General features: G+C 41.7%; 3 protein-coding genes across 13 annotated transcripts; 2 read left to right on the forward strand and 1 right to left on the reverse strand.

The window, feature by feature from the left end:
- Positions 1-260: 260 nt before the first annotated feature.
- Positions 261-13,492, forward strand: sort1b (sortilin 1b). Its single transcript, XM_068596931.1, has 20 exons — positions 261-838; positions 2,284-2,343; positions 2,492-2,565; positions 2,653-2,749; positions 2,865-3,026; positions 3,380-3,453; positions 4,438-4,487; positions 4,765-4,892; positions 5,512-5,656; positions 5,907-6,062; positions 7,083-7,189; positions 7,338-7,440; positions 7,532-7,703; positions 7,882-8,072; positions 8,204-8,393; positions 8,843-8,959; positions 9,582-9,690; positions 9,827-9,939; positions 10,109-10,238; positions 11,247-13,492. The coding sequence occupies exons 1-20, from the start codon at positions 569-571 to the stop codon at positions 11,259-11,261; spliced, it is 2,463 nt and encodes an 820-aa protein (XP_068453032.1). The 5' UTR covers positions 261-568; the 3' UTR covers positions 11,262-13,492.
- Positions 13,305-16,329, reverse strand: ngrn (neugrin, neurite outgrowth associated). Its single transcript, XM_068596930.1, has 3 exons — positions 14,666-16,329; positions 14,457-14,567; positions 13,305-14,352 (listed from the first exon to the last, which is right to left on the reverse strand). The coding sequence occupies exons 1-3, from the start codon at positions 14,902-14,904 to the stop codon at positions 13,767-13,769; spliced, it is 936 nt and encodes a 311-aa protein (XP_068453031.1). The 5' UTR covers positions 14,905-16,329; the 3' UTR covers positions 13,305-13,766.
- On the forward strand, positions 15,414-21,648 carry nfyal (nuclear transcription factor Y, alpha, like). 11 transcript variants are annotated; one of them, XM_068596922.1, is made up of 10 exons: positions 15,414-15,569; positions 16,366-16,468; positions 16,662-16,748; positions 17,553-17,699; positions 18,512-18,643; positions 18,740-18,842; positions 18,959-19,128; positions 19,677-19,850; positions 20,152-20,262; positions 20,482-21,648. In XM_068596922.1, exons 2-10 carry the CDS (start codon positions 16,388-16,390, stop codon positions 20,545-20,547), a joined length of 1,071 nt encoding a protein of 356 aa, XP_068453023.1. In that variant the 5' UTR covers positions 15,414-15,569; positions 16,366-16,387; the 3' UTR covers positions 20,548-21,648. The 11 variants fall into 11 exon arrangements, with proteins under 11 accessions (XP_068453023.1, XP_068453025.1, XP_068453020.1 ...); XM_068596924.1 differs by having other exon boundaries at positions 18,959-19,110; XM_068596919.1 differs by having other exon boundaries at positions 20,149-20,262; positions 20,482-21,647.

A 21,648-nucleotide genomic window follows, 5' to 3' on the forward strand; every position in this document is an offset into this window, starting at 1 on the left:
TGGCTTATTTTTTTAAGTAACGTATTTGCGCTATTAATTTGATTTTGTTGTCTTTTAATTAGATTGGATAGAGTATTTATGATAGTATTGCTCAACCTAGCTTGGCAGGCTTTGACAGCAAATATGCAATTCCTCTGACCCCGCCTTTTCAGAATGTAACCAATCAAAACATCGGATAGGTGGAGCAGAAAAAACGATCAGCCAATCACAGCGCTGCACAGACCATCGCAGTCCACAGACACAATTTGCGTGCTCGTTACAGTGTGTCATGTTGGCTGAGGAGTTACAGCGCGGATGATTTGTGTCAAATATTCCGGTTAATTTCGCTCAATTGCAATTTTTTTCTGTTTGGATATTTGCTCTGCTGCTGCGAGGAGAAATAATCGGAGCGTTAGGGGTTATCATAGCCCCGAAATAATCGCTGTCAGTGTTGTTGATGTCATCCTCGGCAGAGCTGTAGCGACCTTCAATTTGTAGGCAAGACCAGCATAAACAAAGACTGGGTTTGGGGTGTTTTTTAGCGTCTTTGTTTTGTTTTTGTTTTTTGCTAGTGACAACAGAAACGAGGATGGGACTTTTGCTGCCCTATCTCCTGCTGTTATCGCTGTCCACTTTAACAGCCGGTCTAAATGTTAAGCTGGGATCCAACCCATTCGCACAGTCGTTTTTGAGGCATTCAAAGAGTGAAGAGAAAGCTGCGAACATCATAAAGAGATCTCTGCCTGCATGGCTGGCTGCACCATCAACCCACAAGATAAAACGAAGAAGCGCCGAGCTGGGCGACAACTGCAAAGCTCTTCAAGGATATGACACCAAGTTAGCAGACAACACCCACAGTGTAAGTTACCAACCGAGGTCCTGTTACTCTTCACACGTCTGACATTTATATGTGCCTCGACAAGATGATGCGCAGGTGCTAACCAGGTGCACTCATAGGCCTAATCAGCTATTCTCTGCGGTTAGAAACCTGGCTCCTGATGGGCTGTTTTCCATTCAACTGTCAGCATGGAAGCCCGAGATGACAGTTAGATACAAGATATGTTGCACTGTATATGTATTTATGTGTTGTAGGCTACAACAAAAGCAAACAATTAAATCAATAGGACTGGCTGGTTCCAAGTCCTTACACCTCAATCAGCCATTAAATATACCACCTTAGCTTTGTGTTGGCTATCAGTTTGGCCCTACCACGTTTTTTGTTCTTTCACATTTGGTGCAGTGAAATACAGTGAAGTGAAACAGTAACAACGCCTATTTCCCTCAAGCTTTTAGACCTACGTAGGCTCAACTGAGCTCTCCAGCTCCACCGGACCGGTTTACCTCTCAAATGCTCCAGTAATGGCCATGACCTATATCTCATTCTTGTGCAGGATGCAGCTGCATTCTGTATGTGAGGACGCCACTTGTCTGCCTCACTGAGAGTGAATCTGTTTACAGGGAAATTGGCCCAGTGGGATCCTTGTGACTGGCTGTGTGGTAGTTATTTTGTAATAAGCCTAATTAAAAGTTGTGTTTGTGTGGTGGTGAAAGCAGTTGGCATTGGCAAGCAGGAACTCTGTTAGGACACAGAGAGACTTCCTTATTGTGATTGGAAAGGTCAGAAGGCTATATTTGGTCTCACTAGATGTGTAATGGATTTCACTGCTATAGGAAGTAAAAGCATTCAAATAAATGCAGTTTATAAAAGATATATTTAACTGTGCAGTGCCGAGTTCAATGCAGGTTATTTACATAGCTCCTCATTGCCATGGGATCAACTTTGCATGGCAGTCTCTGTATGCTTGTCCCCAGTAATCTAAAGTCAACAGAATTCCTGGTGGCTCAGCTTCATCGTTCCCTTGAGGTTTCTGTTGCAGGTCCCTTCGGTACTGGAGCTGCTTACAGCATCAGACCTTGATTTGCACATAACTAATGTCCGCTTAAAGTCTGATCCCAGGTTGTTTGGTATTCAGTAGCTGTATTCAGAAGTGTTGGCTCTTCCGGGATTCTTGCCTGGTCTGATAAGTGGTGCTTCACTTTTTACACTTTGTCCTGTATGCTCGACCACATGGTGAAGGGGAACACGGTGCCAGTCAAAGCAATAATTCCGCCTAGAGTCCAAATTCACAAATAGGTTTTGACTCCAGTTTATAATTGTGTGGTCAGTTCATCCCTTCTTGTCAGCAGAACTTTAAATCCTCACTTGATTTAGTGTCATTCACACAGCTATTTTGACCTACTGCTTAATTGGTGCTGTGGTTTTTAACGTGTTTAATTTTGTAAGTGTTTTACATTTTTTCTCAGTATACCTTCAATGACCTAAGTGGGTCGGTGTCGCTGGCCTGGGTTGGAGATGGCACAGGGGTGAGTGTTATATTCAGTGAACGGTATGGAAGTGACGGGGTAGCAAAGAACCTGGTAGATTACACAAACAAGGTCCCTCACATAAGGGTCTCATTATGCATGATCTATGCTCCACTTTCCTCAAGCTGAACCTCCTTTGTTTCGACAGGTGATCTTGGCATTGACAACTTTTCAGGTGCCCTTTTTCATGATAAGGCTTGGGCAGTCCAAACTCTATCGAAGGCAAGTCTCACAACCTCACCTGTTGGAAAAACAACACAGTTTGCATTTGTTTGGCATCTAACTTGACTGAAACCATTTGTCTGCCAGTGAGAACTACGGGAAGTCATTCGAGGATGTGACCAATCTAATTAACAACACCTTCATCAGATCAGAGTTTGGCATTGCAATTGGGAGCTCTGGGAAAGTAAGTCATGTCCTCATCAATAAGTGTAATGTGGGTTTTCTTCTATGAATAACCTTTTAATGTATGACCATCTTCTATGGTTTCATCAGTCTGAATTTTGGGCTTTGGCTTATAGGTGATCCTGACAGGAGAAATGTCCGGAGCTTATGGATCTCGGATCTTTGTCTCCAATGACTTTGGAAAGAGTTTCACCCCTCGGGGCCTGACCTTCATCCCCATGACTCAGATCACATATAATCCTGAGGATTCCAATGTGCTGCTGGCCCTCAGCAACAGCGTGAGTAGTGAATGTGGAAAAGCTATACATTTAAGTAATCCGTTTGAATGCAAGCTGGTCTATATGAACTTGAAAGCTTGGATTAGTAATTAGTAATAGTACATATGCCATTAATTTAAGAGGGCAAGTGACCTTTTTTATGGCAGGTTGTAAAACTTGCCATAAAACTCCATCATCTCACTCCCTCATGGCCAATGAGACCCCTGTTGAGCAAACATTTGTTTGCACAGAGTACATTTATTAACATGGCTATAACCTTTTATAGCCAGCTCTAGTTGACCAAGTTCTACGGGAGCTGTGCGAGCCGTGTAAACGGTTCCTAATTGAACAAATGTTGTTTTTTCTGTACTCAGATGGAACTCTGGCTGTCTGAAGATTTTGGCAGCAACTGGAAAAAGCTCCACGACATGGTGTGTCTTGTGAAATGGTGAGAAATGACACAAACTGATGATATCTTTGTCAAGTGATCAATGAGAAAACAGTAATTCTATGCAATATCCCCAAGTCACTGTGTCTCAGGGAAATATTTCTAATGAGTGAGATAGTGGAGGTGTGGAAGATCAACATTGTTATTGGTTTGACATGCAGCAAAGATTTAAAAACATAACTTTGTATCCTCCTTTTCTTTCTGTCCAACATGCTAATTATTAAAGGTAGTTGAAGACAGACTGGTGACAAAAGAACCATTTTGAAAACTTGTTTTGAATCCTTCACAGTTATGCTAGCTTGCTCTCTCTTACTGAGAGTTGTAATCACTTTAAACACCCTGAGATCAATATGTGGGCGTTTTTCTCCCAAGACTTTCATTGTTGCTCCACCTTTGCAAAATAGCCAGTACAACTGCATTGCAGTGCAGTCAGTGACTGTTTAACTTGCTCTGGTGTGGCCAAGCCTTCACCACATTCTTGTTGTTTTTAGAGGAACTTCCTGGTACATATCGCTTAGTAACCTTAACAGCGCTAGATATCTGTTCAGTCACATTTGAGGCTCCGCTTTCAAGGTCTGAGAGAACTGAGAGAAATAATTAATTACTAACCCAAATACGTTGATCTGAACAAGCTCCTTGAAAAGCTCCAGGGGCAGACAACATTTAAAAGACAGTAGATATTAAGTAAGGGCATGCCTTCATGCTGGTTGCATTTGATAAGCCATGCCATGTGATGCTTACTTTCACAATGAAGCAAAGCTAATTATGGGAATAGATAAATAATACATAAAGAATCCAGCATGAGAGCAGATTTCTTCCATCCTGATTTGTTCTTTATTGAGATAAAAGCTCACAAGAGCTGTTGCAGCCTTTTCAACAGAGCAGCCTGCCCCTATATTTTGCTCACATATCCTTGAGTCTGTCGACTCACACTGTGTGTGTCTGGTTATCTGACATTTTGGGTACTTTCCACTCTTGTTCTAGGGGAAGAAAAAATACCATCTTCTTTACAGCCAATTACAATGGATCCTGCAGTAAGTGATCCTCTTTTTTAAGCAAAATCTGAAAGAGAAGCTTGGTATGTGCAACTTTTGTGTCCATGTAGGAAATGTAATGTATTTTAAACATCCTCAAGGCAGATTCAAAGATAAGCATCATTACATGTTTTTAATTATCTGTTCATCACTGAATAACTGGATTTGGATTGGATTATGTTGTAATATAATTGTAATGAGAAATGCTTTCCAGATTTTAGTATTCCTCTTAAGTGGTTGCCCTTTAATTTCTAAATTGTCTTGTATTATTTTTCAGGTGATCGGGGAATGCTGGAACTGAAGAGGACGACGGACTACGGTAAAACCTTCAAGACTGTCGCCGGAAAGATCTACTCCTTTGGCCTGGGTGGACGCTTCTTGTTTGCCTCTGTCATGACAGGCAAGGTCAGTCTACAGTTGGTCTAAATCTCCCACAGATACAGAAACAGAATCAGGCATCCATAGGCAAAATATCGCTTAAATTTCCGCCTTTGTGTTTGTAAGAAAAAGCTTCATTCTACTAAATTTGAAATAAAGTATGCTGTTGTGACGTGAGACATGTTTGCTGTCCTTCTAGATGCTTTTTATGACATAGGGCACTTCAAATCAAGCATTAGGACAATATTTGTGTTGTATTCGTATATTTAGAATACCCATACTTTCTATCTCCATGTTTGGTTTAAAAGAGAAGTAATTTGGTTAAATCGTCCGTGAGGAAGTTTGGTATTTTGAAGGAAATCAGTGTGTTCCTTTAATTATCAGATGGGGAAATGTTCATGGATAACAACAACTGACCACATTAACTTCAATGGTCAGAGTCAGATGAATAGTATGCTGCGCTCCACGGCCAGCTAATGTGGATATTGTTACTCTCAAAATACATCCCATCGCTCTCATGACACATTGTGTGCTTATTTTCTGCACGGCCCTGTTTCTTTTCCTCTGCCTTTTAGCACGAGGTAATTACTCTCCAAACTGATCTAATTATTTCCTCTTTCTTTCTGTCCGGCCTCTTTCTCTGCAGGGCACTCTGAGGATGATCCATGTGTCAGTGGACCACGGAGAGACGTGGAACATGGCCCAGCTGCCCCCTGTTGGTCACGAGCAGTTCTACTCCATCCTGGCAGCAAACGATGAAATGGTCTTCATGCATGTGGACGAGCCAGGAGGTCAGTCCATACATAAATACATCTCACCTGTTTACTCTTCCTATTGTAGAGCAATGTAGTAACATTATTTAGGAATAGGCCACAGTGTGTTTAGACAATATAATGTAAAAAACGTGGTCATGTGTGAGAACTTGCAGCATGTTAACTCAATATTTAATTATTTCAAATAACCATCTCTAAAAGCCTGCATCTGAATTTTCTCTCCAGTAGGTGTGAACTAATTTGTGTTTTTTTTCCCCCACGTTCACAGATACAGGATATGGCACCATTTATGCGTCAGATACCCGGGGCACTGTGTACTCCAAGTCATTGGAGCGTCACCTTTACACTGCCACGGGAGGCGATACAGACTTCACTAACGTCACCTCCCTGCGAGGAGTTTTCCTCAGCAGTGTCCTGGCAGAAGGTACGGTAGCTCTATTCATGTGCCTGTGCGTTGATCAGGAATAGCAATATTTGCCTTGACTCAAATTCTCCTCAGAAAAACATACACATATGACTTCTCCATTACATGCCAGAGTGAGGGCGTTGGGTAAATATTTAATTAGATGTTCAGTGTTAGATGTGCTCTCCATCTGATGCGGCGGGTTGACCATTGAGCAGAAATACCACATCACCAGTTAAAATCATGACTCGCTGCTCGCTGTATTTTCTGTTGAACAATCTCCTCTGTCTTTCTCCATGTTTACAACATTTTACTGTCACACCAAACAACAACAAAACTACTTAAAGCAGGAATTGTTGCTGTCAGTGGATGTGTGATAAGAGAGGTTTAAAAAAGCAAATTATATCCAGATAACTTTTACATTTCTTATGAAAGTCCAGTCAAACTATCTCAAATCTGAAACCTGGATAGATGTAAACATCCGGTTCTCTTTTTCTTACCTCAACAACCAGTCAGTGGTTACATGATTATTGCCAGCAGTGAGGTGGCAGATTGCAACCAGCTGAAACTTCTCCCTTGTGCTCAGCATGAGGTTCTCCAACTAGTCGCTTGCGAATTACCAGGGGCTCACGACCTGTTTCCAAGTGGAATATGTACATACATTTTATAACTGAAAATCACTTTCTATACCTGTTTAAACATTTAAACAAGACATTCGAGCCCCTTCAGGCACACAATAATGAATTGCCAAAAAGCTGTCAATTCAACAAGTATGAAAAAGTAAGACATTGTTTATGTCTGCTATTGGAGATGTACAGTGAGTGAAAAGTATCGGACTATAGATTTAATGGTTTATCCTAAGGTAACAAAAAACAAAAAGATTCACTAAAGAGAATACATACCTTTTATTTGTATATTTCATTTCCAATACATCCTCCTGAACGCTACATATGATGAGCCCTTTAAGCTTTACCTGCACACAGTGTTTTTGGACAGGGGTATCTCAGTGCTTCATGTGATATCGTTGTCTTCTTGCTCCAGATAAGTCTGTGCAGTCAGTGGTGTCCTTTGATCAGGGAGGGGAATGGGTTCCCCTACGGAAACCTGCCAACAGCCATTGTGATGCTACAGCCAAAGACCCAGACAAGGTAAAGAAAGAAACAATGATCCATAGAAAGTTGATCAGTCTTGATCAGTCTGCTTTGAATAACTATTTATTTTTCATGTTATTTTTTGGACTTTCACAGTGATTGTACCGTGTCCAATACCAAATGCTTCTTGTGTTTGCATCTATAGTGCTTTCTCCACCTCCATGCGGCCTACAGTACTGCTATGAGGCTGAACGTCCCCATGCTCCCTCTGACTGAACCAAACGCTGTGGGTCTCATCTTAGCTCATGGTAATTATTTAATTTTTTTTAGATGGAGTGGAAGTTATTCATCGGGTAAACTGGAGCTTTTTGCCACATCACCTCCTATGTATCTTCTCAGGGAGTGTTGGTGATTCGATCTCCGTGATGAAGCCTGATGTTTATGTGTCTGATGATGGGGGGTACACCTGGATCAAGGCCCTGGTTGGGCCCCATCACTATGCTATTCTGGACTCTGGAGGGCTGCTGGTTGCCGTGGAGCACAGCACCACTCAACCTATCAACACAATCAAGTGAGTTACAGTTAGAAGGAACAGATGAATTCGTAACGTTCAGTGTTTTTGTGAGATTTACTTATGCTCTGATTTGTTTTTTTAATTGCAAGCTATACAACTTCCTCTCATATGTTGTTGCTTTACTTCTAAAGGTTGTTTATGTCATGCTAATGTTTGCACATTCTTGTCCTGACAGATTTTCTACTGATGAAGGACAGTGCTGGGGTGTTTACAACTTCACCAAAGACCCCATCTACTTCACTGGGCTGGCATCGGAGCCGGGAGCTCGCTCCATGAATGTCAGTGTCTGGGGCTACAGAGACTCTCTCCTCAGCCAGTACTGGATCTCCACAACAATTGACTTCAGGGAGCTTCTCACCAGAGACTGTAAGTGGCATGACAATGGGTTTGCTATAACAAACTGATCTTTAACACACCTGTGGAAATCTAAAGATCACTTGTCAGTAGTTTGTGATTTGGTCGAGGTTATACAGAGTCCACAATGTTGATGATCATAGGTGGTGACAAGGATTATGTGCAGTGGTTGGCCCACTCAGATGACATCAGTGACCCCAATGATGGTTGCATGCTGGGTTACAAAGAGAAGTTCCTGCGTCTCAGAAAGGACTCTGTTTGCTGGAACGGACGAAAATACCAGGTCAACACCCAACCAATGCTGTGTCCGTGCACCCTGGATGACTTCATGTGGTAAGACTACACACTACACACCAATTCTGTACAGTCTATTGGACATAACAATTGGTATTGTTTATTATTTTTGCAATTAGTATACCAAATAAATGTACGTACACAATAATAACAGGAAATAATGTAATCAATCAAATAAACATGCAATGTCAGATGTGCTGCTGACGGGCCGTGATTGCTTTTATTGAAAGTTAAATTACTGGTGTCAAGTCGACTCAAGGAAAGTTAAAACGTTGCTTATTCAAATGTGATTATCTTCCTTTTCTAACACTGATGGAATGGATGTACTTTGACACATAAAATACAGTAATTTGAGGATAAGTTGATGTTAAACATCGCAAATTGGTATTGACAGCAGTGTAAAAGTATCCTTGAGTAAAACTTAATTGTGGTTCGTGATAATAAATTCACCTTTGCTTAACATCCTGCCATCTTACGACTCTTTGCAGTGACTTTGGATACTACCGTAAAGAGAACAGCTCGGAGTGTGTGGAGCAGCCGGACCTGAAAGGCAAAGTGCTCGAGTTCTGTCTACACGGCCAAGAGGAGCGACTGCAGACCAGTGGGTCAGTGAACATGTTGACTCTCTTTTGTCATCAATGCTACAGGATTTGCTTCAACTTTGCTGTGGTTGTCTATTCTGCTCCATCATTTATTTAGTTATTGTGGAGTGTACTGCCAAGAGTCTTATCAAAGCAGTGACTTTATTTGTATTTTTTAGATATGAAAATAATATTAATATAAAAACAGATACTGTGTACATTGTTTAGTGTACGCAGCCATGCCCGCTGCCGTGTTTCATAGTAGAGACAGTGACAGAGGATTGCTTTCACTGATGAGGAAGTCATTGTCATGCAAAGACCAGTCAGAGGAAGCGGATGAGGGGGACAGTGGTGAGTCTCATGTTTTCAGTGAGGAAGAATGACTGCTGACTGTAAAAGCAGAGGACATTCTTGGTAAATCATGTTTGCTTCACTGCACACAGTGTCACTCATACAAAATGAATACTTGTCGTACAGAATGTTTTGTAAAAGTGTGATAATCAATGAATGAACAATTTGTGGAACAACAATAAACTGTTTTAGACTGATTTCTGTTAGAAAGAGCCAAAACTCAAAAAATATATCAGTTACAGCTGCAAACCTCCAATTAACTTTCATGCACTCTTAATGTTTCTTTGGTCCACAGCTATAGGAAAATCCCTGGAGATAAATGTGAGGGAGGAAAGATGCCTGAGCGTAAAGAGATCGACCTCAGCAAGAGGTGTGTGAGTGACCTGGTGGCCCCTGAACTTCTGGTCAGTACCCCTGCCTACTTCTGGATAATGCCATGTGTATAGGTTCTATGCTATGTATTTACTGTATGTTTGCCAACAGTGTGTTCGAGCACAACCACTTTACCACACGGCTGTTGTCTGCCGTTATTTTTTACAGATTGAGAGTCACTCCTCTAAGCGTGTAGCCATTACGGTAACAGTCATCATCATCATGCTGCTGAGCATTGCAGCAGGAGTCGTCTTTGTCAAGAAATATGTCTGCGGTGGCAGGTCGGTGTTTCTTTTCACACAAATGTATAGTCTATTACAAAACCAACAAATTTGTCGAGGATAGCTAAGTGTATTTTTGTAATTGAGGCCAACACTTTTCTTTTACTGTCCATGTGTGTTTTCCAGATGATTTTAAGCGAGCTGATAATATTTTGAATGTGCCCTCCAGGTTCTTGGTTCACAGGTACTCTGTGCTGCAGCAGCATGTCGAGGACAATGCTGTTGATGGGATGGACGAGCCTCTGGAGACCAACCACACTCAGAATGGGAAGATAGAGTTTCATGACGACTCAGATGAGGTACAGTGGATACCGTTTCCTCGTTCATACACGGGCTAAGATAGAATAATGGGCCATTGTTTTGCAATGGAACTGATGGCATACGTCTGTATCTTTAAAGCTTGCTTGATGTTCTGTAGAAATGCAAAGAACTTAAGTAGTTACATAGAAATATCGAAAGACGTAGAAAACAACCAACCCAGAATAAAAATAATCTCCTACACACCTTAATGCTGAAGATAAATAACTTTAATCAACTTTGTCAAAAACACAAGGGAATATTTGCTTTGTTAAATCAACTCTAACGGTGGTTTTGCTTGGGTTTATTGATGAAGGAAGAAAACCTTTACATGTCATGAGCCTCGTTTTCACGTAGTTAAACATTAAGGACCCTGGTGATGAAGCCATGATGTCCCACTGTGCACTCCTCCTGTACAGACCTGCTGTGACAGCTCAATTGTCTTATATAAGTAGTGAAGGTTTAAAGGGAAACCGAGCAACATAATAGCCCACAATGATGATGAGATAACAGATGTTGTTTGTTCTTGTAATGTGACCAATTAACTAAGCGTTGCAGCGCTCTCTGGTGGACAAACTCTGTAATGGGACAATTTCTAAATGACTTCAAACTTTGACAGTTCTGAACTGCAATTTTTATTGCATTTTCACCTAACATTTCACCGATGCAAGAATACCTGTGGTCAGCTATCACTAGCTGATACATCGTCCACGATGGGATCATCAAGGGATAATCGTGCTTTGCACGCCACATTTCTGTCGACTTACTGCTCATTTTCTTAGAGGTGAAGCTTTAATAAAACAGTAATCGGTCCAAGAGTAAGTCAGAGTTTTGAAGCTGAAAGTATGGGTTTAAATTATTGCTCCAAAGCCCCGACATTGTCATACATTTCCCTACTACCTGAGTAACCGAGTTAAGTGCATGTGTAAACATTGCCATAATGGTTCCTTGTGTGCTCACCTGTGTTGTTTCTGGCTTCATTGGTATGCTGTTTTCTTTTCTTCATACAGGACCTGCTTGAATAGCGGGTACAACCTGTTATGCAACTGAACAACAGGTTTCCAGTTCACCCGAGGCCGGCTACTGCTCCGGTCACTCTCTTGTTTCCAGCTACTTTACCTTTCACTTTCTATTATGAACTTTGGCCTCAGCTACCAGATGAAGAGTGTGAATCACTCTGCTGTCATCTATGAAGTATAATGAATGTACAGAGGCTTTCTGGGACTAAAGCCACAGTTAAGGGGGAAGGAGATGTTTTAGTGTTTGTGCTTCAGTTATTGATTCTGTTTGAGTCTCCAAGTTATTTATTTTAGGGAACAAAGAATTTGTGCAGTAATTTGAACTGCCTACAGAGCGAGAGTAATGGGTTTTGAAGCAAAGCTCGCTGTATAAATCCACCACCATAGCATTATGGGTCCTGCCTCTCCCACCACCTGGGAGCGTTCCTGGAAATACTTCTCACTTCTGTTGGAGATCTGTTTCTTTTTTCTCATGCAATTGTAAATAAATCCGCTTTTCTTTGCCATTTTTGACGTGGTATGAATTTGCTAGGTGTAAAAAAGGTTACTGTTGGTTAATAACTCTCCCAAAACCACTTGAGTCTTAATCCCTACTTTTAACAAAGTAGTTGTTTGTCGAAACAAAAAGTGTCCCAGAGTATGTAAATGTAAGGTTTTCAGGTTTCTCCTCTCTGAGCACTGATTTGTGAAATCCTCTGTTGTAGTCTGTATTTGGACACAAGCCAGCGTACTTTTACTCCATGGCATTTAGAACCACGGCTCAAGTAATAAGACATAAAATGGAAATGTCCCTTTGCATTAGTTTCAATAGCAATAACGATGTGTAGATTCAATAAATTGTTCATGTAAGTTAAATAATCTTCATGGCATGTTTGGTGAATGAAGATGTCATTGTGTGAAACACATTAATGTATCGGGAGGTAAAGTGTGTCTGTTTCAAGACAGGATTTGTTAAAAAATGTATGTCTGCAGTTATAACTGCCCAAAGCACAAAGTCCTTTGTATGCACACAGTTTGTAGTTCAACATTTTTCCTAAATGTGACCTAATGATCAACGGGATAAGACTGTAATAATCACTGTAGTCATATACGAGTTGTGTTAATAATCATTTGAGCAGTTTTTGTATTAACAGCCTTTTGAACTTGTCACAAATTGTGGTTCGAAGATGTTCAGAAATGACAGAAATAATTTTAGTTTGATAGTAAATATCTGTTGATATTTTTACATCAGATTCAGATAACTGATTTATTGATTTGGACAGAAGCATAGGAAGCAATAAGAAAAAAAAAAAAAATTGTGTGAATGTTGTACAGCATAATTAAAATTGTAGTAGCCTTTTAGAGTTAAGACATGGTTGTTGGGACTGTTTTTAAATTGGTATTTGCATCTGAGGTGGAGCAGGATTGTTGAAAGATTTTTATTTCACAGTAAATTGCTGTTTTTCACTTTGTAATCATCCTAATACTGCTGTAATTTTAAAGCTGAACTGGATTGGTCAATGCCTCTTAAAAGATCTGTCTCGTTTATCACGCCAAGTCTTAGTTATTTTCTGTTTCTTTCGAACATTTATTGCACAATTATTTTTCTGTCTTGTGTTAAATACATTGCTTTTGTGAAGGTTTTATTTATTCATGACTTGCAGATTCAGAGTGCAGTAAATTGGATGTGGTTACACAAGTGCCTGTTGTGAGGATATGATGCGAGGCCCTCTCGAGGTGTGGCCAGCATCTCTTTACTATTTTATTCATAGTAACTAATGTGTAACCAATTCCATTCAGTTCATCTGGGACACCCTGGAGTTGCGCTTATTGCCTAAATTATATCCTTAAGCAGTGATGTACTTGTGTTTCATACGCGCATCCATTGAACTGCATGTTATCTTTCACTATTTAAACACACGGAGCTTTGTAAAGAAAAATAGCCTTCAATAACCTGTTTTTTCCCCCTTTCATGTCTTGTTCTGATTGAAATTTTGATGAGATTATAAAACAGAGTGGATACAGGGTTAAGTAGCTGCAATACACTGAGAGACACTCGGCAAGTTATTGAATGATGGTTTATTGCATTATGTAGAAGTTACATTTTTCTTACTGTTTAAAACTGCTGTATAAAATAATAATTCATTGTGATGGTTCTGTAAATATACAAGGTTGCATCTTTATATCTGCTATGTTTCTCTTCTGTAAATTTGAGGCAATTTTCTTTGGGTTTGCTAATAAATTCATATGTTCCTCTATTTGTCACTGAACTCTTTTCATTTTACAGCAACATAGAAAAGGTTGTTTATAAAGGGATATATTTCCAAAAACATTCTGGATGTCAGAAGGTTGCTTTAAGCAGGTTGAACTACTCTGAAAGTACAACTGTAGTTTCATCACAGTTGAAAAATGCATTAAAGATTGTTTTTATTTTACCTATAACGATTTAGAAAGTCACTGGACACATACATAGTTGTAATTCCAATCCTCAACATCACACATTGTTAGTCAACAGTTCAACACAGGAAGTCCTTAGATTCTATACAATAAGTTGCCCTCTCCATCAAAGAAGTCATTGCCAATTTGCACCGCAGGGGAAGGCTTTTCCATGTCCATAAACTCTTCAAGTTCTTCGTCTGTCAACAGACGTCCATCCCAGCTCTCCTCGTCCTCTTGGTTATCTTCTGTCGGATTAGAGTTAGAAGCGCAGTCCTGTTCTTCTGTTATAGTCATAGAGACATCTTTACTACCAGCTTTGTACTGGGTGGCCTGAACAGCAGCAGTGGCAGGAATCTTTGCCAGGGATCCTGTAGATTCACCTCGAAGCATCATCGCTTGCTTAGCCACCGGCACCACTGCACATTCTCTACTTTCAGGTGGGAATGCAGCTGATGTGTGGCTCCTAAGCAGCTTCAGCCTATTCGGCTCGGTCCCAGCACCTAAAGGCAGCGCCTGCTGCCCGAGACTAGACAGTACTTTGGCATCCTGCTTTCTTTTTGTTTCAGGAGCCGGGACATGCTTGCTCCGGAGCACTCTCCGGATGACATCAGGGGTGACAGAGTAGCCCTCAGCCAGACGCTCTACTGTCCAGGCATCTGGTTGCTCTTGCTTCAGATATCTAAAAATTGAATACAATTGTAAGCCTTATTTATGCAATTATCTTGAAGTCAGAACAGCTATGTATTGGGTGAGTGATTGATGCTAGATAACAAAGCATCTCACCTGATCTGCTCAATAGCATCCCAAGTTAGCTTCCTCTGTGGAGCTCCGAGTGGAGTCATCTGCCTTCTCAGTATTTGATATTTTACATTCTTCCTCGCCATTCTCTCCTTCCTGAAAAACACGGGAGATGTAGTTTAAAGTTAGGCAGCACACATAAAAAGCATTGCACATTATGTTAATTGTTTTATACGAGACTAATCGAATCTTACTCAGCCAAAGCTTGTAGTTTGCCTTCTACATCGTCCAGTTCCAGTTCATCAATTGACATCTCGTGGCCGTGTTTCGGAGCACTGTTTGACCGTCGGTCACTGTACACAGGGCTCTGTCGCAGCCTCGGCTTATTGGCTCCTCCGCTAGCAGATCGACACCCGTTTATGGAAACGGAGGACATCGCGCACAGAGCACCAAGCCTGGAGAGGAGCGAGAGGACCTGTCGAGGTCGAGCCATGTTCACCCTTCGCTTTTTGAGCCAACAGCACGAGCTAGTTATCCCACAGAGGAGGCTTAAACTGTCGGGCACAAGTTAACTGACATTGAAGCACTTCTAAGAGTCTTTGCTCAACCCGAACAACGTCCCTTGCTTGTTGTGCTCACTGGATGTTATCAGTTTACATGCAGTTATTACAGAAGGACCCTTCAGCCAAAATAGCCAGCTCCGAAACGTGTGGAGGTACTTCCGTAAATGTCACTAAACGTCACAGCGACGCACTGCATTGCCCACTACCGGAATGGAGGCGCAGTTATGAGCTGGACCTCCATCAAACAAATAGGTTCTCTTGTACAAAATTAATCGCAATATCATCCATTACACGACTTAACAGCTACTTGTGCTATTGCAATGCCAAACAATCCGACGGACGATCTCATAGAGGCCATCATGTAACCCAAATAGGCGCTGTCAAAGAAAACAAAAAACACCAAAATGGCAACATCTGCCGGTCGCCCCCGGCCCTGCAGGCTGCTCCGTCCCCGCGTTCATGTGTCACGCAGCTGCGCACCTCCTCCCAGGCGCCGTTTGTTTCATTTGCGCCATTTTGTCCGCTCACTTTGTTGATTGGGCTTTAGCGAGCTGTACTAGAGCCAATCAGAGGGAAACCGGACAGCGGAGACACGGTAAGGGAAACCCGATTGAAGGCATTGGTAGTTGTCAGCACGGATTGGTTTGCCACGAACCAACCAAATTACTAACCCAGATAAATGCAAAAAAAAGAATGGCAGTTTTGTTTCGACCGCTGCGTCCTCGGGCCGGCCGGGCTGTAAATACCGGCCCGTTTCCACTCTTGGCTCCTGGGAACATGATCTCGGTGGTCCACGAGCCCCGGACAACGTTAGCGACGAAACAGACTCAAACAAAGGGATGGGCGGTACACACATATGTCCTCTCGTCAGCGAAAGTTGCCTCGTACTTGGTCACTAACGTTATAATCACATAGCAGCATAAAGGCGGGAGGTACCTGTTTACCTGTTCCTGTTAACTGTTTACCTGTTAGCTGGCCTCCTGCTTTGGAGCGTTCACCACGCGTTGTACGGAGCTAACTAGCCCGACTAGCTCCAACGGTGATATCGGCTAGCTTAACACCCAGCAAAGACGAGCGTGGACCCAGTGTGTGCTTCTCATATCGAGGCCAGATTCCCGAAGTAGCATTTCATATATTAATGGTACACACGTTAGTTAGTTAGTTAGTTAGTTAGGGATGAGTTGAAATATGGTGAAAAAGCCCCACTTGAATATCCTTCATGCCAAACGTGATCAAACAATGAGTTGGCTGCAGTAACCTCAGATTGGTTGACAATACCTTCTTTTTTTCTGGAGGATCAAGAAGGTTGTTTGTACATTTACAATGCATTGTTAAGAATCATGCATCTGCTGTCGGCAAATACTGTACGTGTCTTTCTTTTGTTTCTATAGGAGGTTGTGACGATTACAAGCTATGGAGCAGTACACCACTGCCACCACTACTACTGGGGAGCAGATAGTTGTGCAGACATCCAATGGACAGATCCAACAGCAGGTGAGCACAGGGTGTACTCTCATTCGTTTAGTTTTGATAAATAAATCGTCTTTTACCACCAACAATGTAACACACTCTGATATAAGGTAACAGGTACCCAGAATAAAAGCGTTCCAGTGGATTCCAGAGCCAATCTTTTTTTCTCTCCTGTTAATTACTTGTCTGAGACTGTATTATCCTGCATTACCTTTAGACACAGGGCACAGTGACTGCTGTGCAGCTACAAACAGAGGCGCCAGTGGTGACGGCCTCAGGCCAGCAGGTGCAGACACTCCAGGTAGTGGTGTCACCGCCGCCGCCCTGCGTCAGAGTCATGACAGTGTTACAGCCTACGAGATTGCATGCTCCAACCAGGGCTGTTTTTCATGACCCTTCATCCTCCCTCCCGGCATGTCTTACAGCTGCCTGAACTGCATGTTCCTCAGCACAGTGTGTTGCGTGTTAGCCTCAGGTTCCCGCTTGGGTTCTCATGACGTTTGTTTGAGTTGTGTTTGTCTCTTGCAAGTTAAGCAAGTTTAACGTTCTTCCCAATGACAAAGAAATTGATCTGAAACATGCGTCATATGGATGTGTTTTGCTGTCTGCTGTCGAACCAGAACTGATCAGCAAGGATCGATTTTTATTATTGGCTGTCACCTCATCATCTATCTGTGTTTTTTTTTTAATTTTATAATGACAAAATGTACAACTGGTACAACTGCTGCCACAGGCTTTCAGTTGTACATTGTGGTCCCTTGCTTAATGAAGCGATGCCAATTGCACAATTTGTACATGTTAAGTTGCATAGTGAATGCAAACTAATTTGATGCCAACATATTTTTAGCAAATCAAGATGAAAATAACTTCAATTTCTTTATCAAATATACTGTACATAGGCTAGTTTGGATTTACTATGGAGCCAGATAGTTTCATGTTTGTATCCCAAAACGAAAAAGCAAAATCATCATATTTAATCCATGATGTGGTGTCCTGGATGTTCTGAATTTTAAATCATTTGCTTGCGGTCTGTGAGTCACCCATAAGAGATATTGATGTAACAAACAATGGCAGTGGTGCTGTAATAGCTTTCAATATCTCTCTGTAGGTCCAGGGACAGCCTCTGATGGTCCAGGTGAGCGGTGGGCAGCTCATCACATCATCAGGGCAACCCATAATGGTGCAGGCCATGTCCGGGGGTCAGGGTCAAACCATAATGCAAGTCCCCGTATCTGGAGCTCAGGGATTACAGCAGGTAAGAAATGATGCTCAGTTTCTAGATTCCGTTCTGTATTCATATTGAGCCACATCATCCTATATCAGTATTTGTGTTCTCTTTATATCGGCAGATGTAAAAGGTAGATAAAATATTTTAGTATGAGAAGCACATTGTGGCTGGGCTTTCATTTAATTAGTCATCAGTTGCTATACATGTTGCTGTTGGCAAATGCTTCTTATTTGGGAGGTTTTCTAATTTAAAGTTACTACAAGGAACTTCAAACTAGTTTAACGAATACATAAAAAATCAGTTTCAATGTAATACTGATGCCTGTTAACGGTGAGACGATTGGTTATTTCTATATAGTCATCGATGTTGCCGCATCAGATTCCACATGCAATTAGATGAAATCATGCAAGTTCACCAGAAACCTTTTCAGGTCAGACTCCAACAGGGCCCCCGGCAGCAAACAGCCCACCGAGGAAATACTCAGATCTGGCTTTGCTGCTGCCTTCAACCTACAATCTGAGCTCTGGCGGGAGGTGACGAGCTCCACGCTGCTGGAGTGTCACACACTCGGCCCACTGGAGGGGCAAGAGAACCAGGACAGTGCAGGAAAGACTGTCAGACCGTGCTACAGTAAAATAAGGGAATCTGGTGCTTGGAAACATTACTACTTTTGTTCTCAGTAGCTGCCAAAATCAGCATCAAATGAAAGTTCCTTGTTTTAACTTTAAAGTGCTGGAAATATTTTTTGTCCTTCCACTTTGTTTGTGTAGATGTTTGAGCTAAAATGGACACGGCTAGGATGTTCTTAAATCTAAAGGTAGTGCTTTGTCCACGCTTAGATCCAGCTGGTGCAGCCCGGTCAGATCCAGCTGCAGGGCGGGCAGACTATTCAGCTCCAGGGCCAGCAGGGTCAGCCCCAGCAGATCATCATCCAGCAGCCACAGACAGCCATCACCGCTGGACAGAACCAGGTGTTAGACTCTGACCAGTTGAACGGCAAATCCCTTTAGTCAATTATTATTGACATGATTACTGACTGTCTTCTCTTCTTACTTGTGGTCCCAAAGGGACAGCAGATCAGTGTGCAGGGCCAACAGGTGGCACAGACGGCTGATGGACAGACCATTGTCTACCAGCCTGTCAATGCAGATGGCACCGTCCTGCAGCAGGGTAAACTCAAAATTCTCCTCCATTTTCTGTTTGCCTTCTGCTTTGTAGACTTTATAAAGAGGAGCACTGCTGAGTGGTAATTTTGCATAAGAACTGGGATATTAATCTGTTTGCAGGAATGATCACTATTCCAGCTTCCAGCTTGGCAGGTGCCCAGATTGTACAGGCAGGCGGTGCCAACACCAACACTACTAACAGCGGCCAAGGCACTGTGACCGTCACCCTGCCCGTCTCTGGTAACATGGTCAATGCAGGTGGAATGGTCATGGTAAGACCCTGTGCAGAGGTATCCAGCATCTTATTACCTTTTTTTCACACAGTGTGGTGGAGGTCCCTTTTTAAGAGCACCGAATACAGTTTTTCGATTTATAGTTTTTGTGCCAATCATAAGTGCTTTCGTCTATCCATTGTGAAACTGTAAACATGTGGTGTAGAAATGTATTTATATTGTTTTAGTATAATCATATTGTGTTGATTTGATTCATTCATTATTTGGTGATTCATCCTTATTTTTCTAAAGTAGTTTTTCGTTGAATGCAGTGAATAATACTGTTTACTTAACACTCATTGTCCTTCCACATTGGTATTTCACACTTCTTTTCAGGGCACTTTTAAGTTCTTTATTTGTTCAAGGCATTTGGTGACTTCATGCAATTCCCAGAATAACTCCACCCTGTGTCTGCCTATAGAGAAGTCTATTCAGCTAGAATGACTGAAAACACCTGTATTTGCACAGTAACTACTTGTTTATGTCAGCATGCTGCTATATATGTATGCTTTCCATGCCAGAGACTCTAAACACTGTTTCTCTGTTTGTGTCTCTCCCTCTATCAGATGGTGCCTGGAGGTGGTGCAGTTCCCACAATGCAACGTATTCCCCTGCCAGGGGCTGAGATGCTCGAGGAGGAACCTCTGTACGTCAACGCCAAACAGTACCACCGCATCTTGAAGCGAAGACAGGCTCGTGCCAAGCTGGAGGCTGAGGGCAAGATCCCTAAGGAAAGGAGGGTAAGACACATTGATTAACGTGACCCGTGCAGGCACATTGAAGCTCCTTCTTCCTCAATGCCTGCAAGTGCACATGTTTTTTTTCTTCTTTTATTGATCAATTCATACTGGGCTCATTCTGTTCTTTTTCTTGTGCTGTGATAGTGTTCGTCTCGTGGTATTTAGCCAGGTAATCTAAAAGATGAAAGGCAAGCGCGAAAATGTGTTAAGTTTTTTTCACCAGTACTGGTACAGAGGTGGCACATAGTATTCACAAATGTAAAAATGCACTGAACCTATACATCTGCTTAATCCATAGCAGAAATACCTTCACGAATCTCGCCACCGTCACGCTATGCAGCGCAAGCGAGGAGATGGAGGACGTTTCTTTTCACCTAAAGACAAAGAGGAAATGGCCTTGGCTTTGGCACAGGTGAGAATTTGTGTGCAGAATAACATCACCTACATACATCAGCATAAACAAATATATTGATTCAAGCTTATATACTAAATGTTATAAATTGTCAACTCAACATTTGATCTTTATGGAATTAGGTGTCACTTTGTTTGAATAAGAGATGTCTCATTTTGTAATGCAACTCCACATAATTTATTATGATGACCTCACTGATCATTTCTGCTCCTCCTCCAGCAACAGCAGGAGGTAGCCCAGGCAGCAGCAGATGAGACCGTGGCCCAGATGATTCGAGTCTCATAGCATTGTTGTTGGCAACATCATCTCTTCTGTCTGTGAACTCTGCCCTGCCTGAGACTCTTCATCCCATCTAACCTGATCTGCCGCACCATCTGCTCTCACTTTTACTCCCTCCTGCCATGCCGTCACACGCTAAATCACAGCACCGTCACTGGGTTTCTTCTGTTATCTCTCCATTCCGACACTGGTCTTCCAGAGAGCCGTCTAATGTGGCAACTCAGCCTGTTGACTGTTCTGGGCGTCATTCTCTGAAATTGAGAATGCTTCCACCTTCAGCTTATCTGGTCGAGTGGTTACAACCAGTTTTTTATTTTCATAAGGACAATAATGATGCATGAATTTGTAGGTAACCAGGGCAAGTCACTCGCAGCAAATAACAGCTGATGTCACATTGCGGTCTGTAAAAAAAAAACAAAAAGAGATTTTGTCACCAGTGGATGCTTTAAATATTTTTTGTAAATGGTACATTCGTTTTCATAGACACTCTTTAATTATTGGTGTCTTGTATCTTTTATGTGATGCCCATTTTGACTTTTGCATTTTTTTTTTCAACCCATGTACTGTGGGGCCTGGACTGCATCCATTGAGAAAAAACTAAAATGTGATACTAGTGTGAAGATATTGTACAGACATTTTTCTCTTTCCCCGTGTGTAACCGATGTACTTACTAATTTGCCCAATTTTGCAGATGCATTTTATACAATTTTGTTGTTAGACATAGTGTTTGTAGGAAAACAATGACTTGGTGTTGAATCACATTCTATCAATGTAGTTACCTCTTCATCAGTCAGTCCACCTAAGTGTTTTGTTTTTTCATTGTTGATAATAGATTTTTTTTTGTAGCTATCAGATGCAGCAATGCAATATTTTTGTTTGTTTTTTTATAATGGAAAAAAAGGTTGGACATTCTTAAAAACCTGTCAATTACATTTTATTAAGACACTCAAGGTTTTTTTGTGGTTACTTCTCCACTCCCAGTTTTGGTTAGTTTAGTTATTAATCTTTTCATCATTCATTCAAGATGTTACATAAGCTTTATCTATTATCTTTCTATTAATACTTTATGGGAGTTGTAATTGTTAAGCTTTTGGATAGTTCAATAAA

Source organism: Clinocottus analis, unplaced genomic scaffold, assembly GCF_023055335.1.
Source record: "Clinocottus analis isolate CAN_PGR_092001 unplaced genomic scaffold, fCliAna1.0.p SCAF_4, whole genome shotgun sequence".
NCBI lineage: Eukaryota > Metazoa > Chordata > Actinopteri > Perciformes > Cottidae > Clinocottus > Clinocottus analis.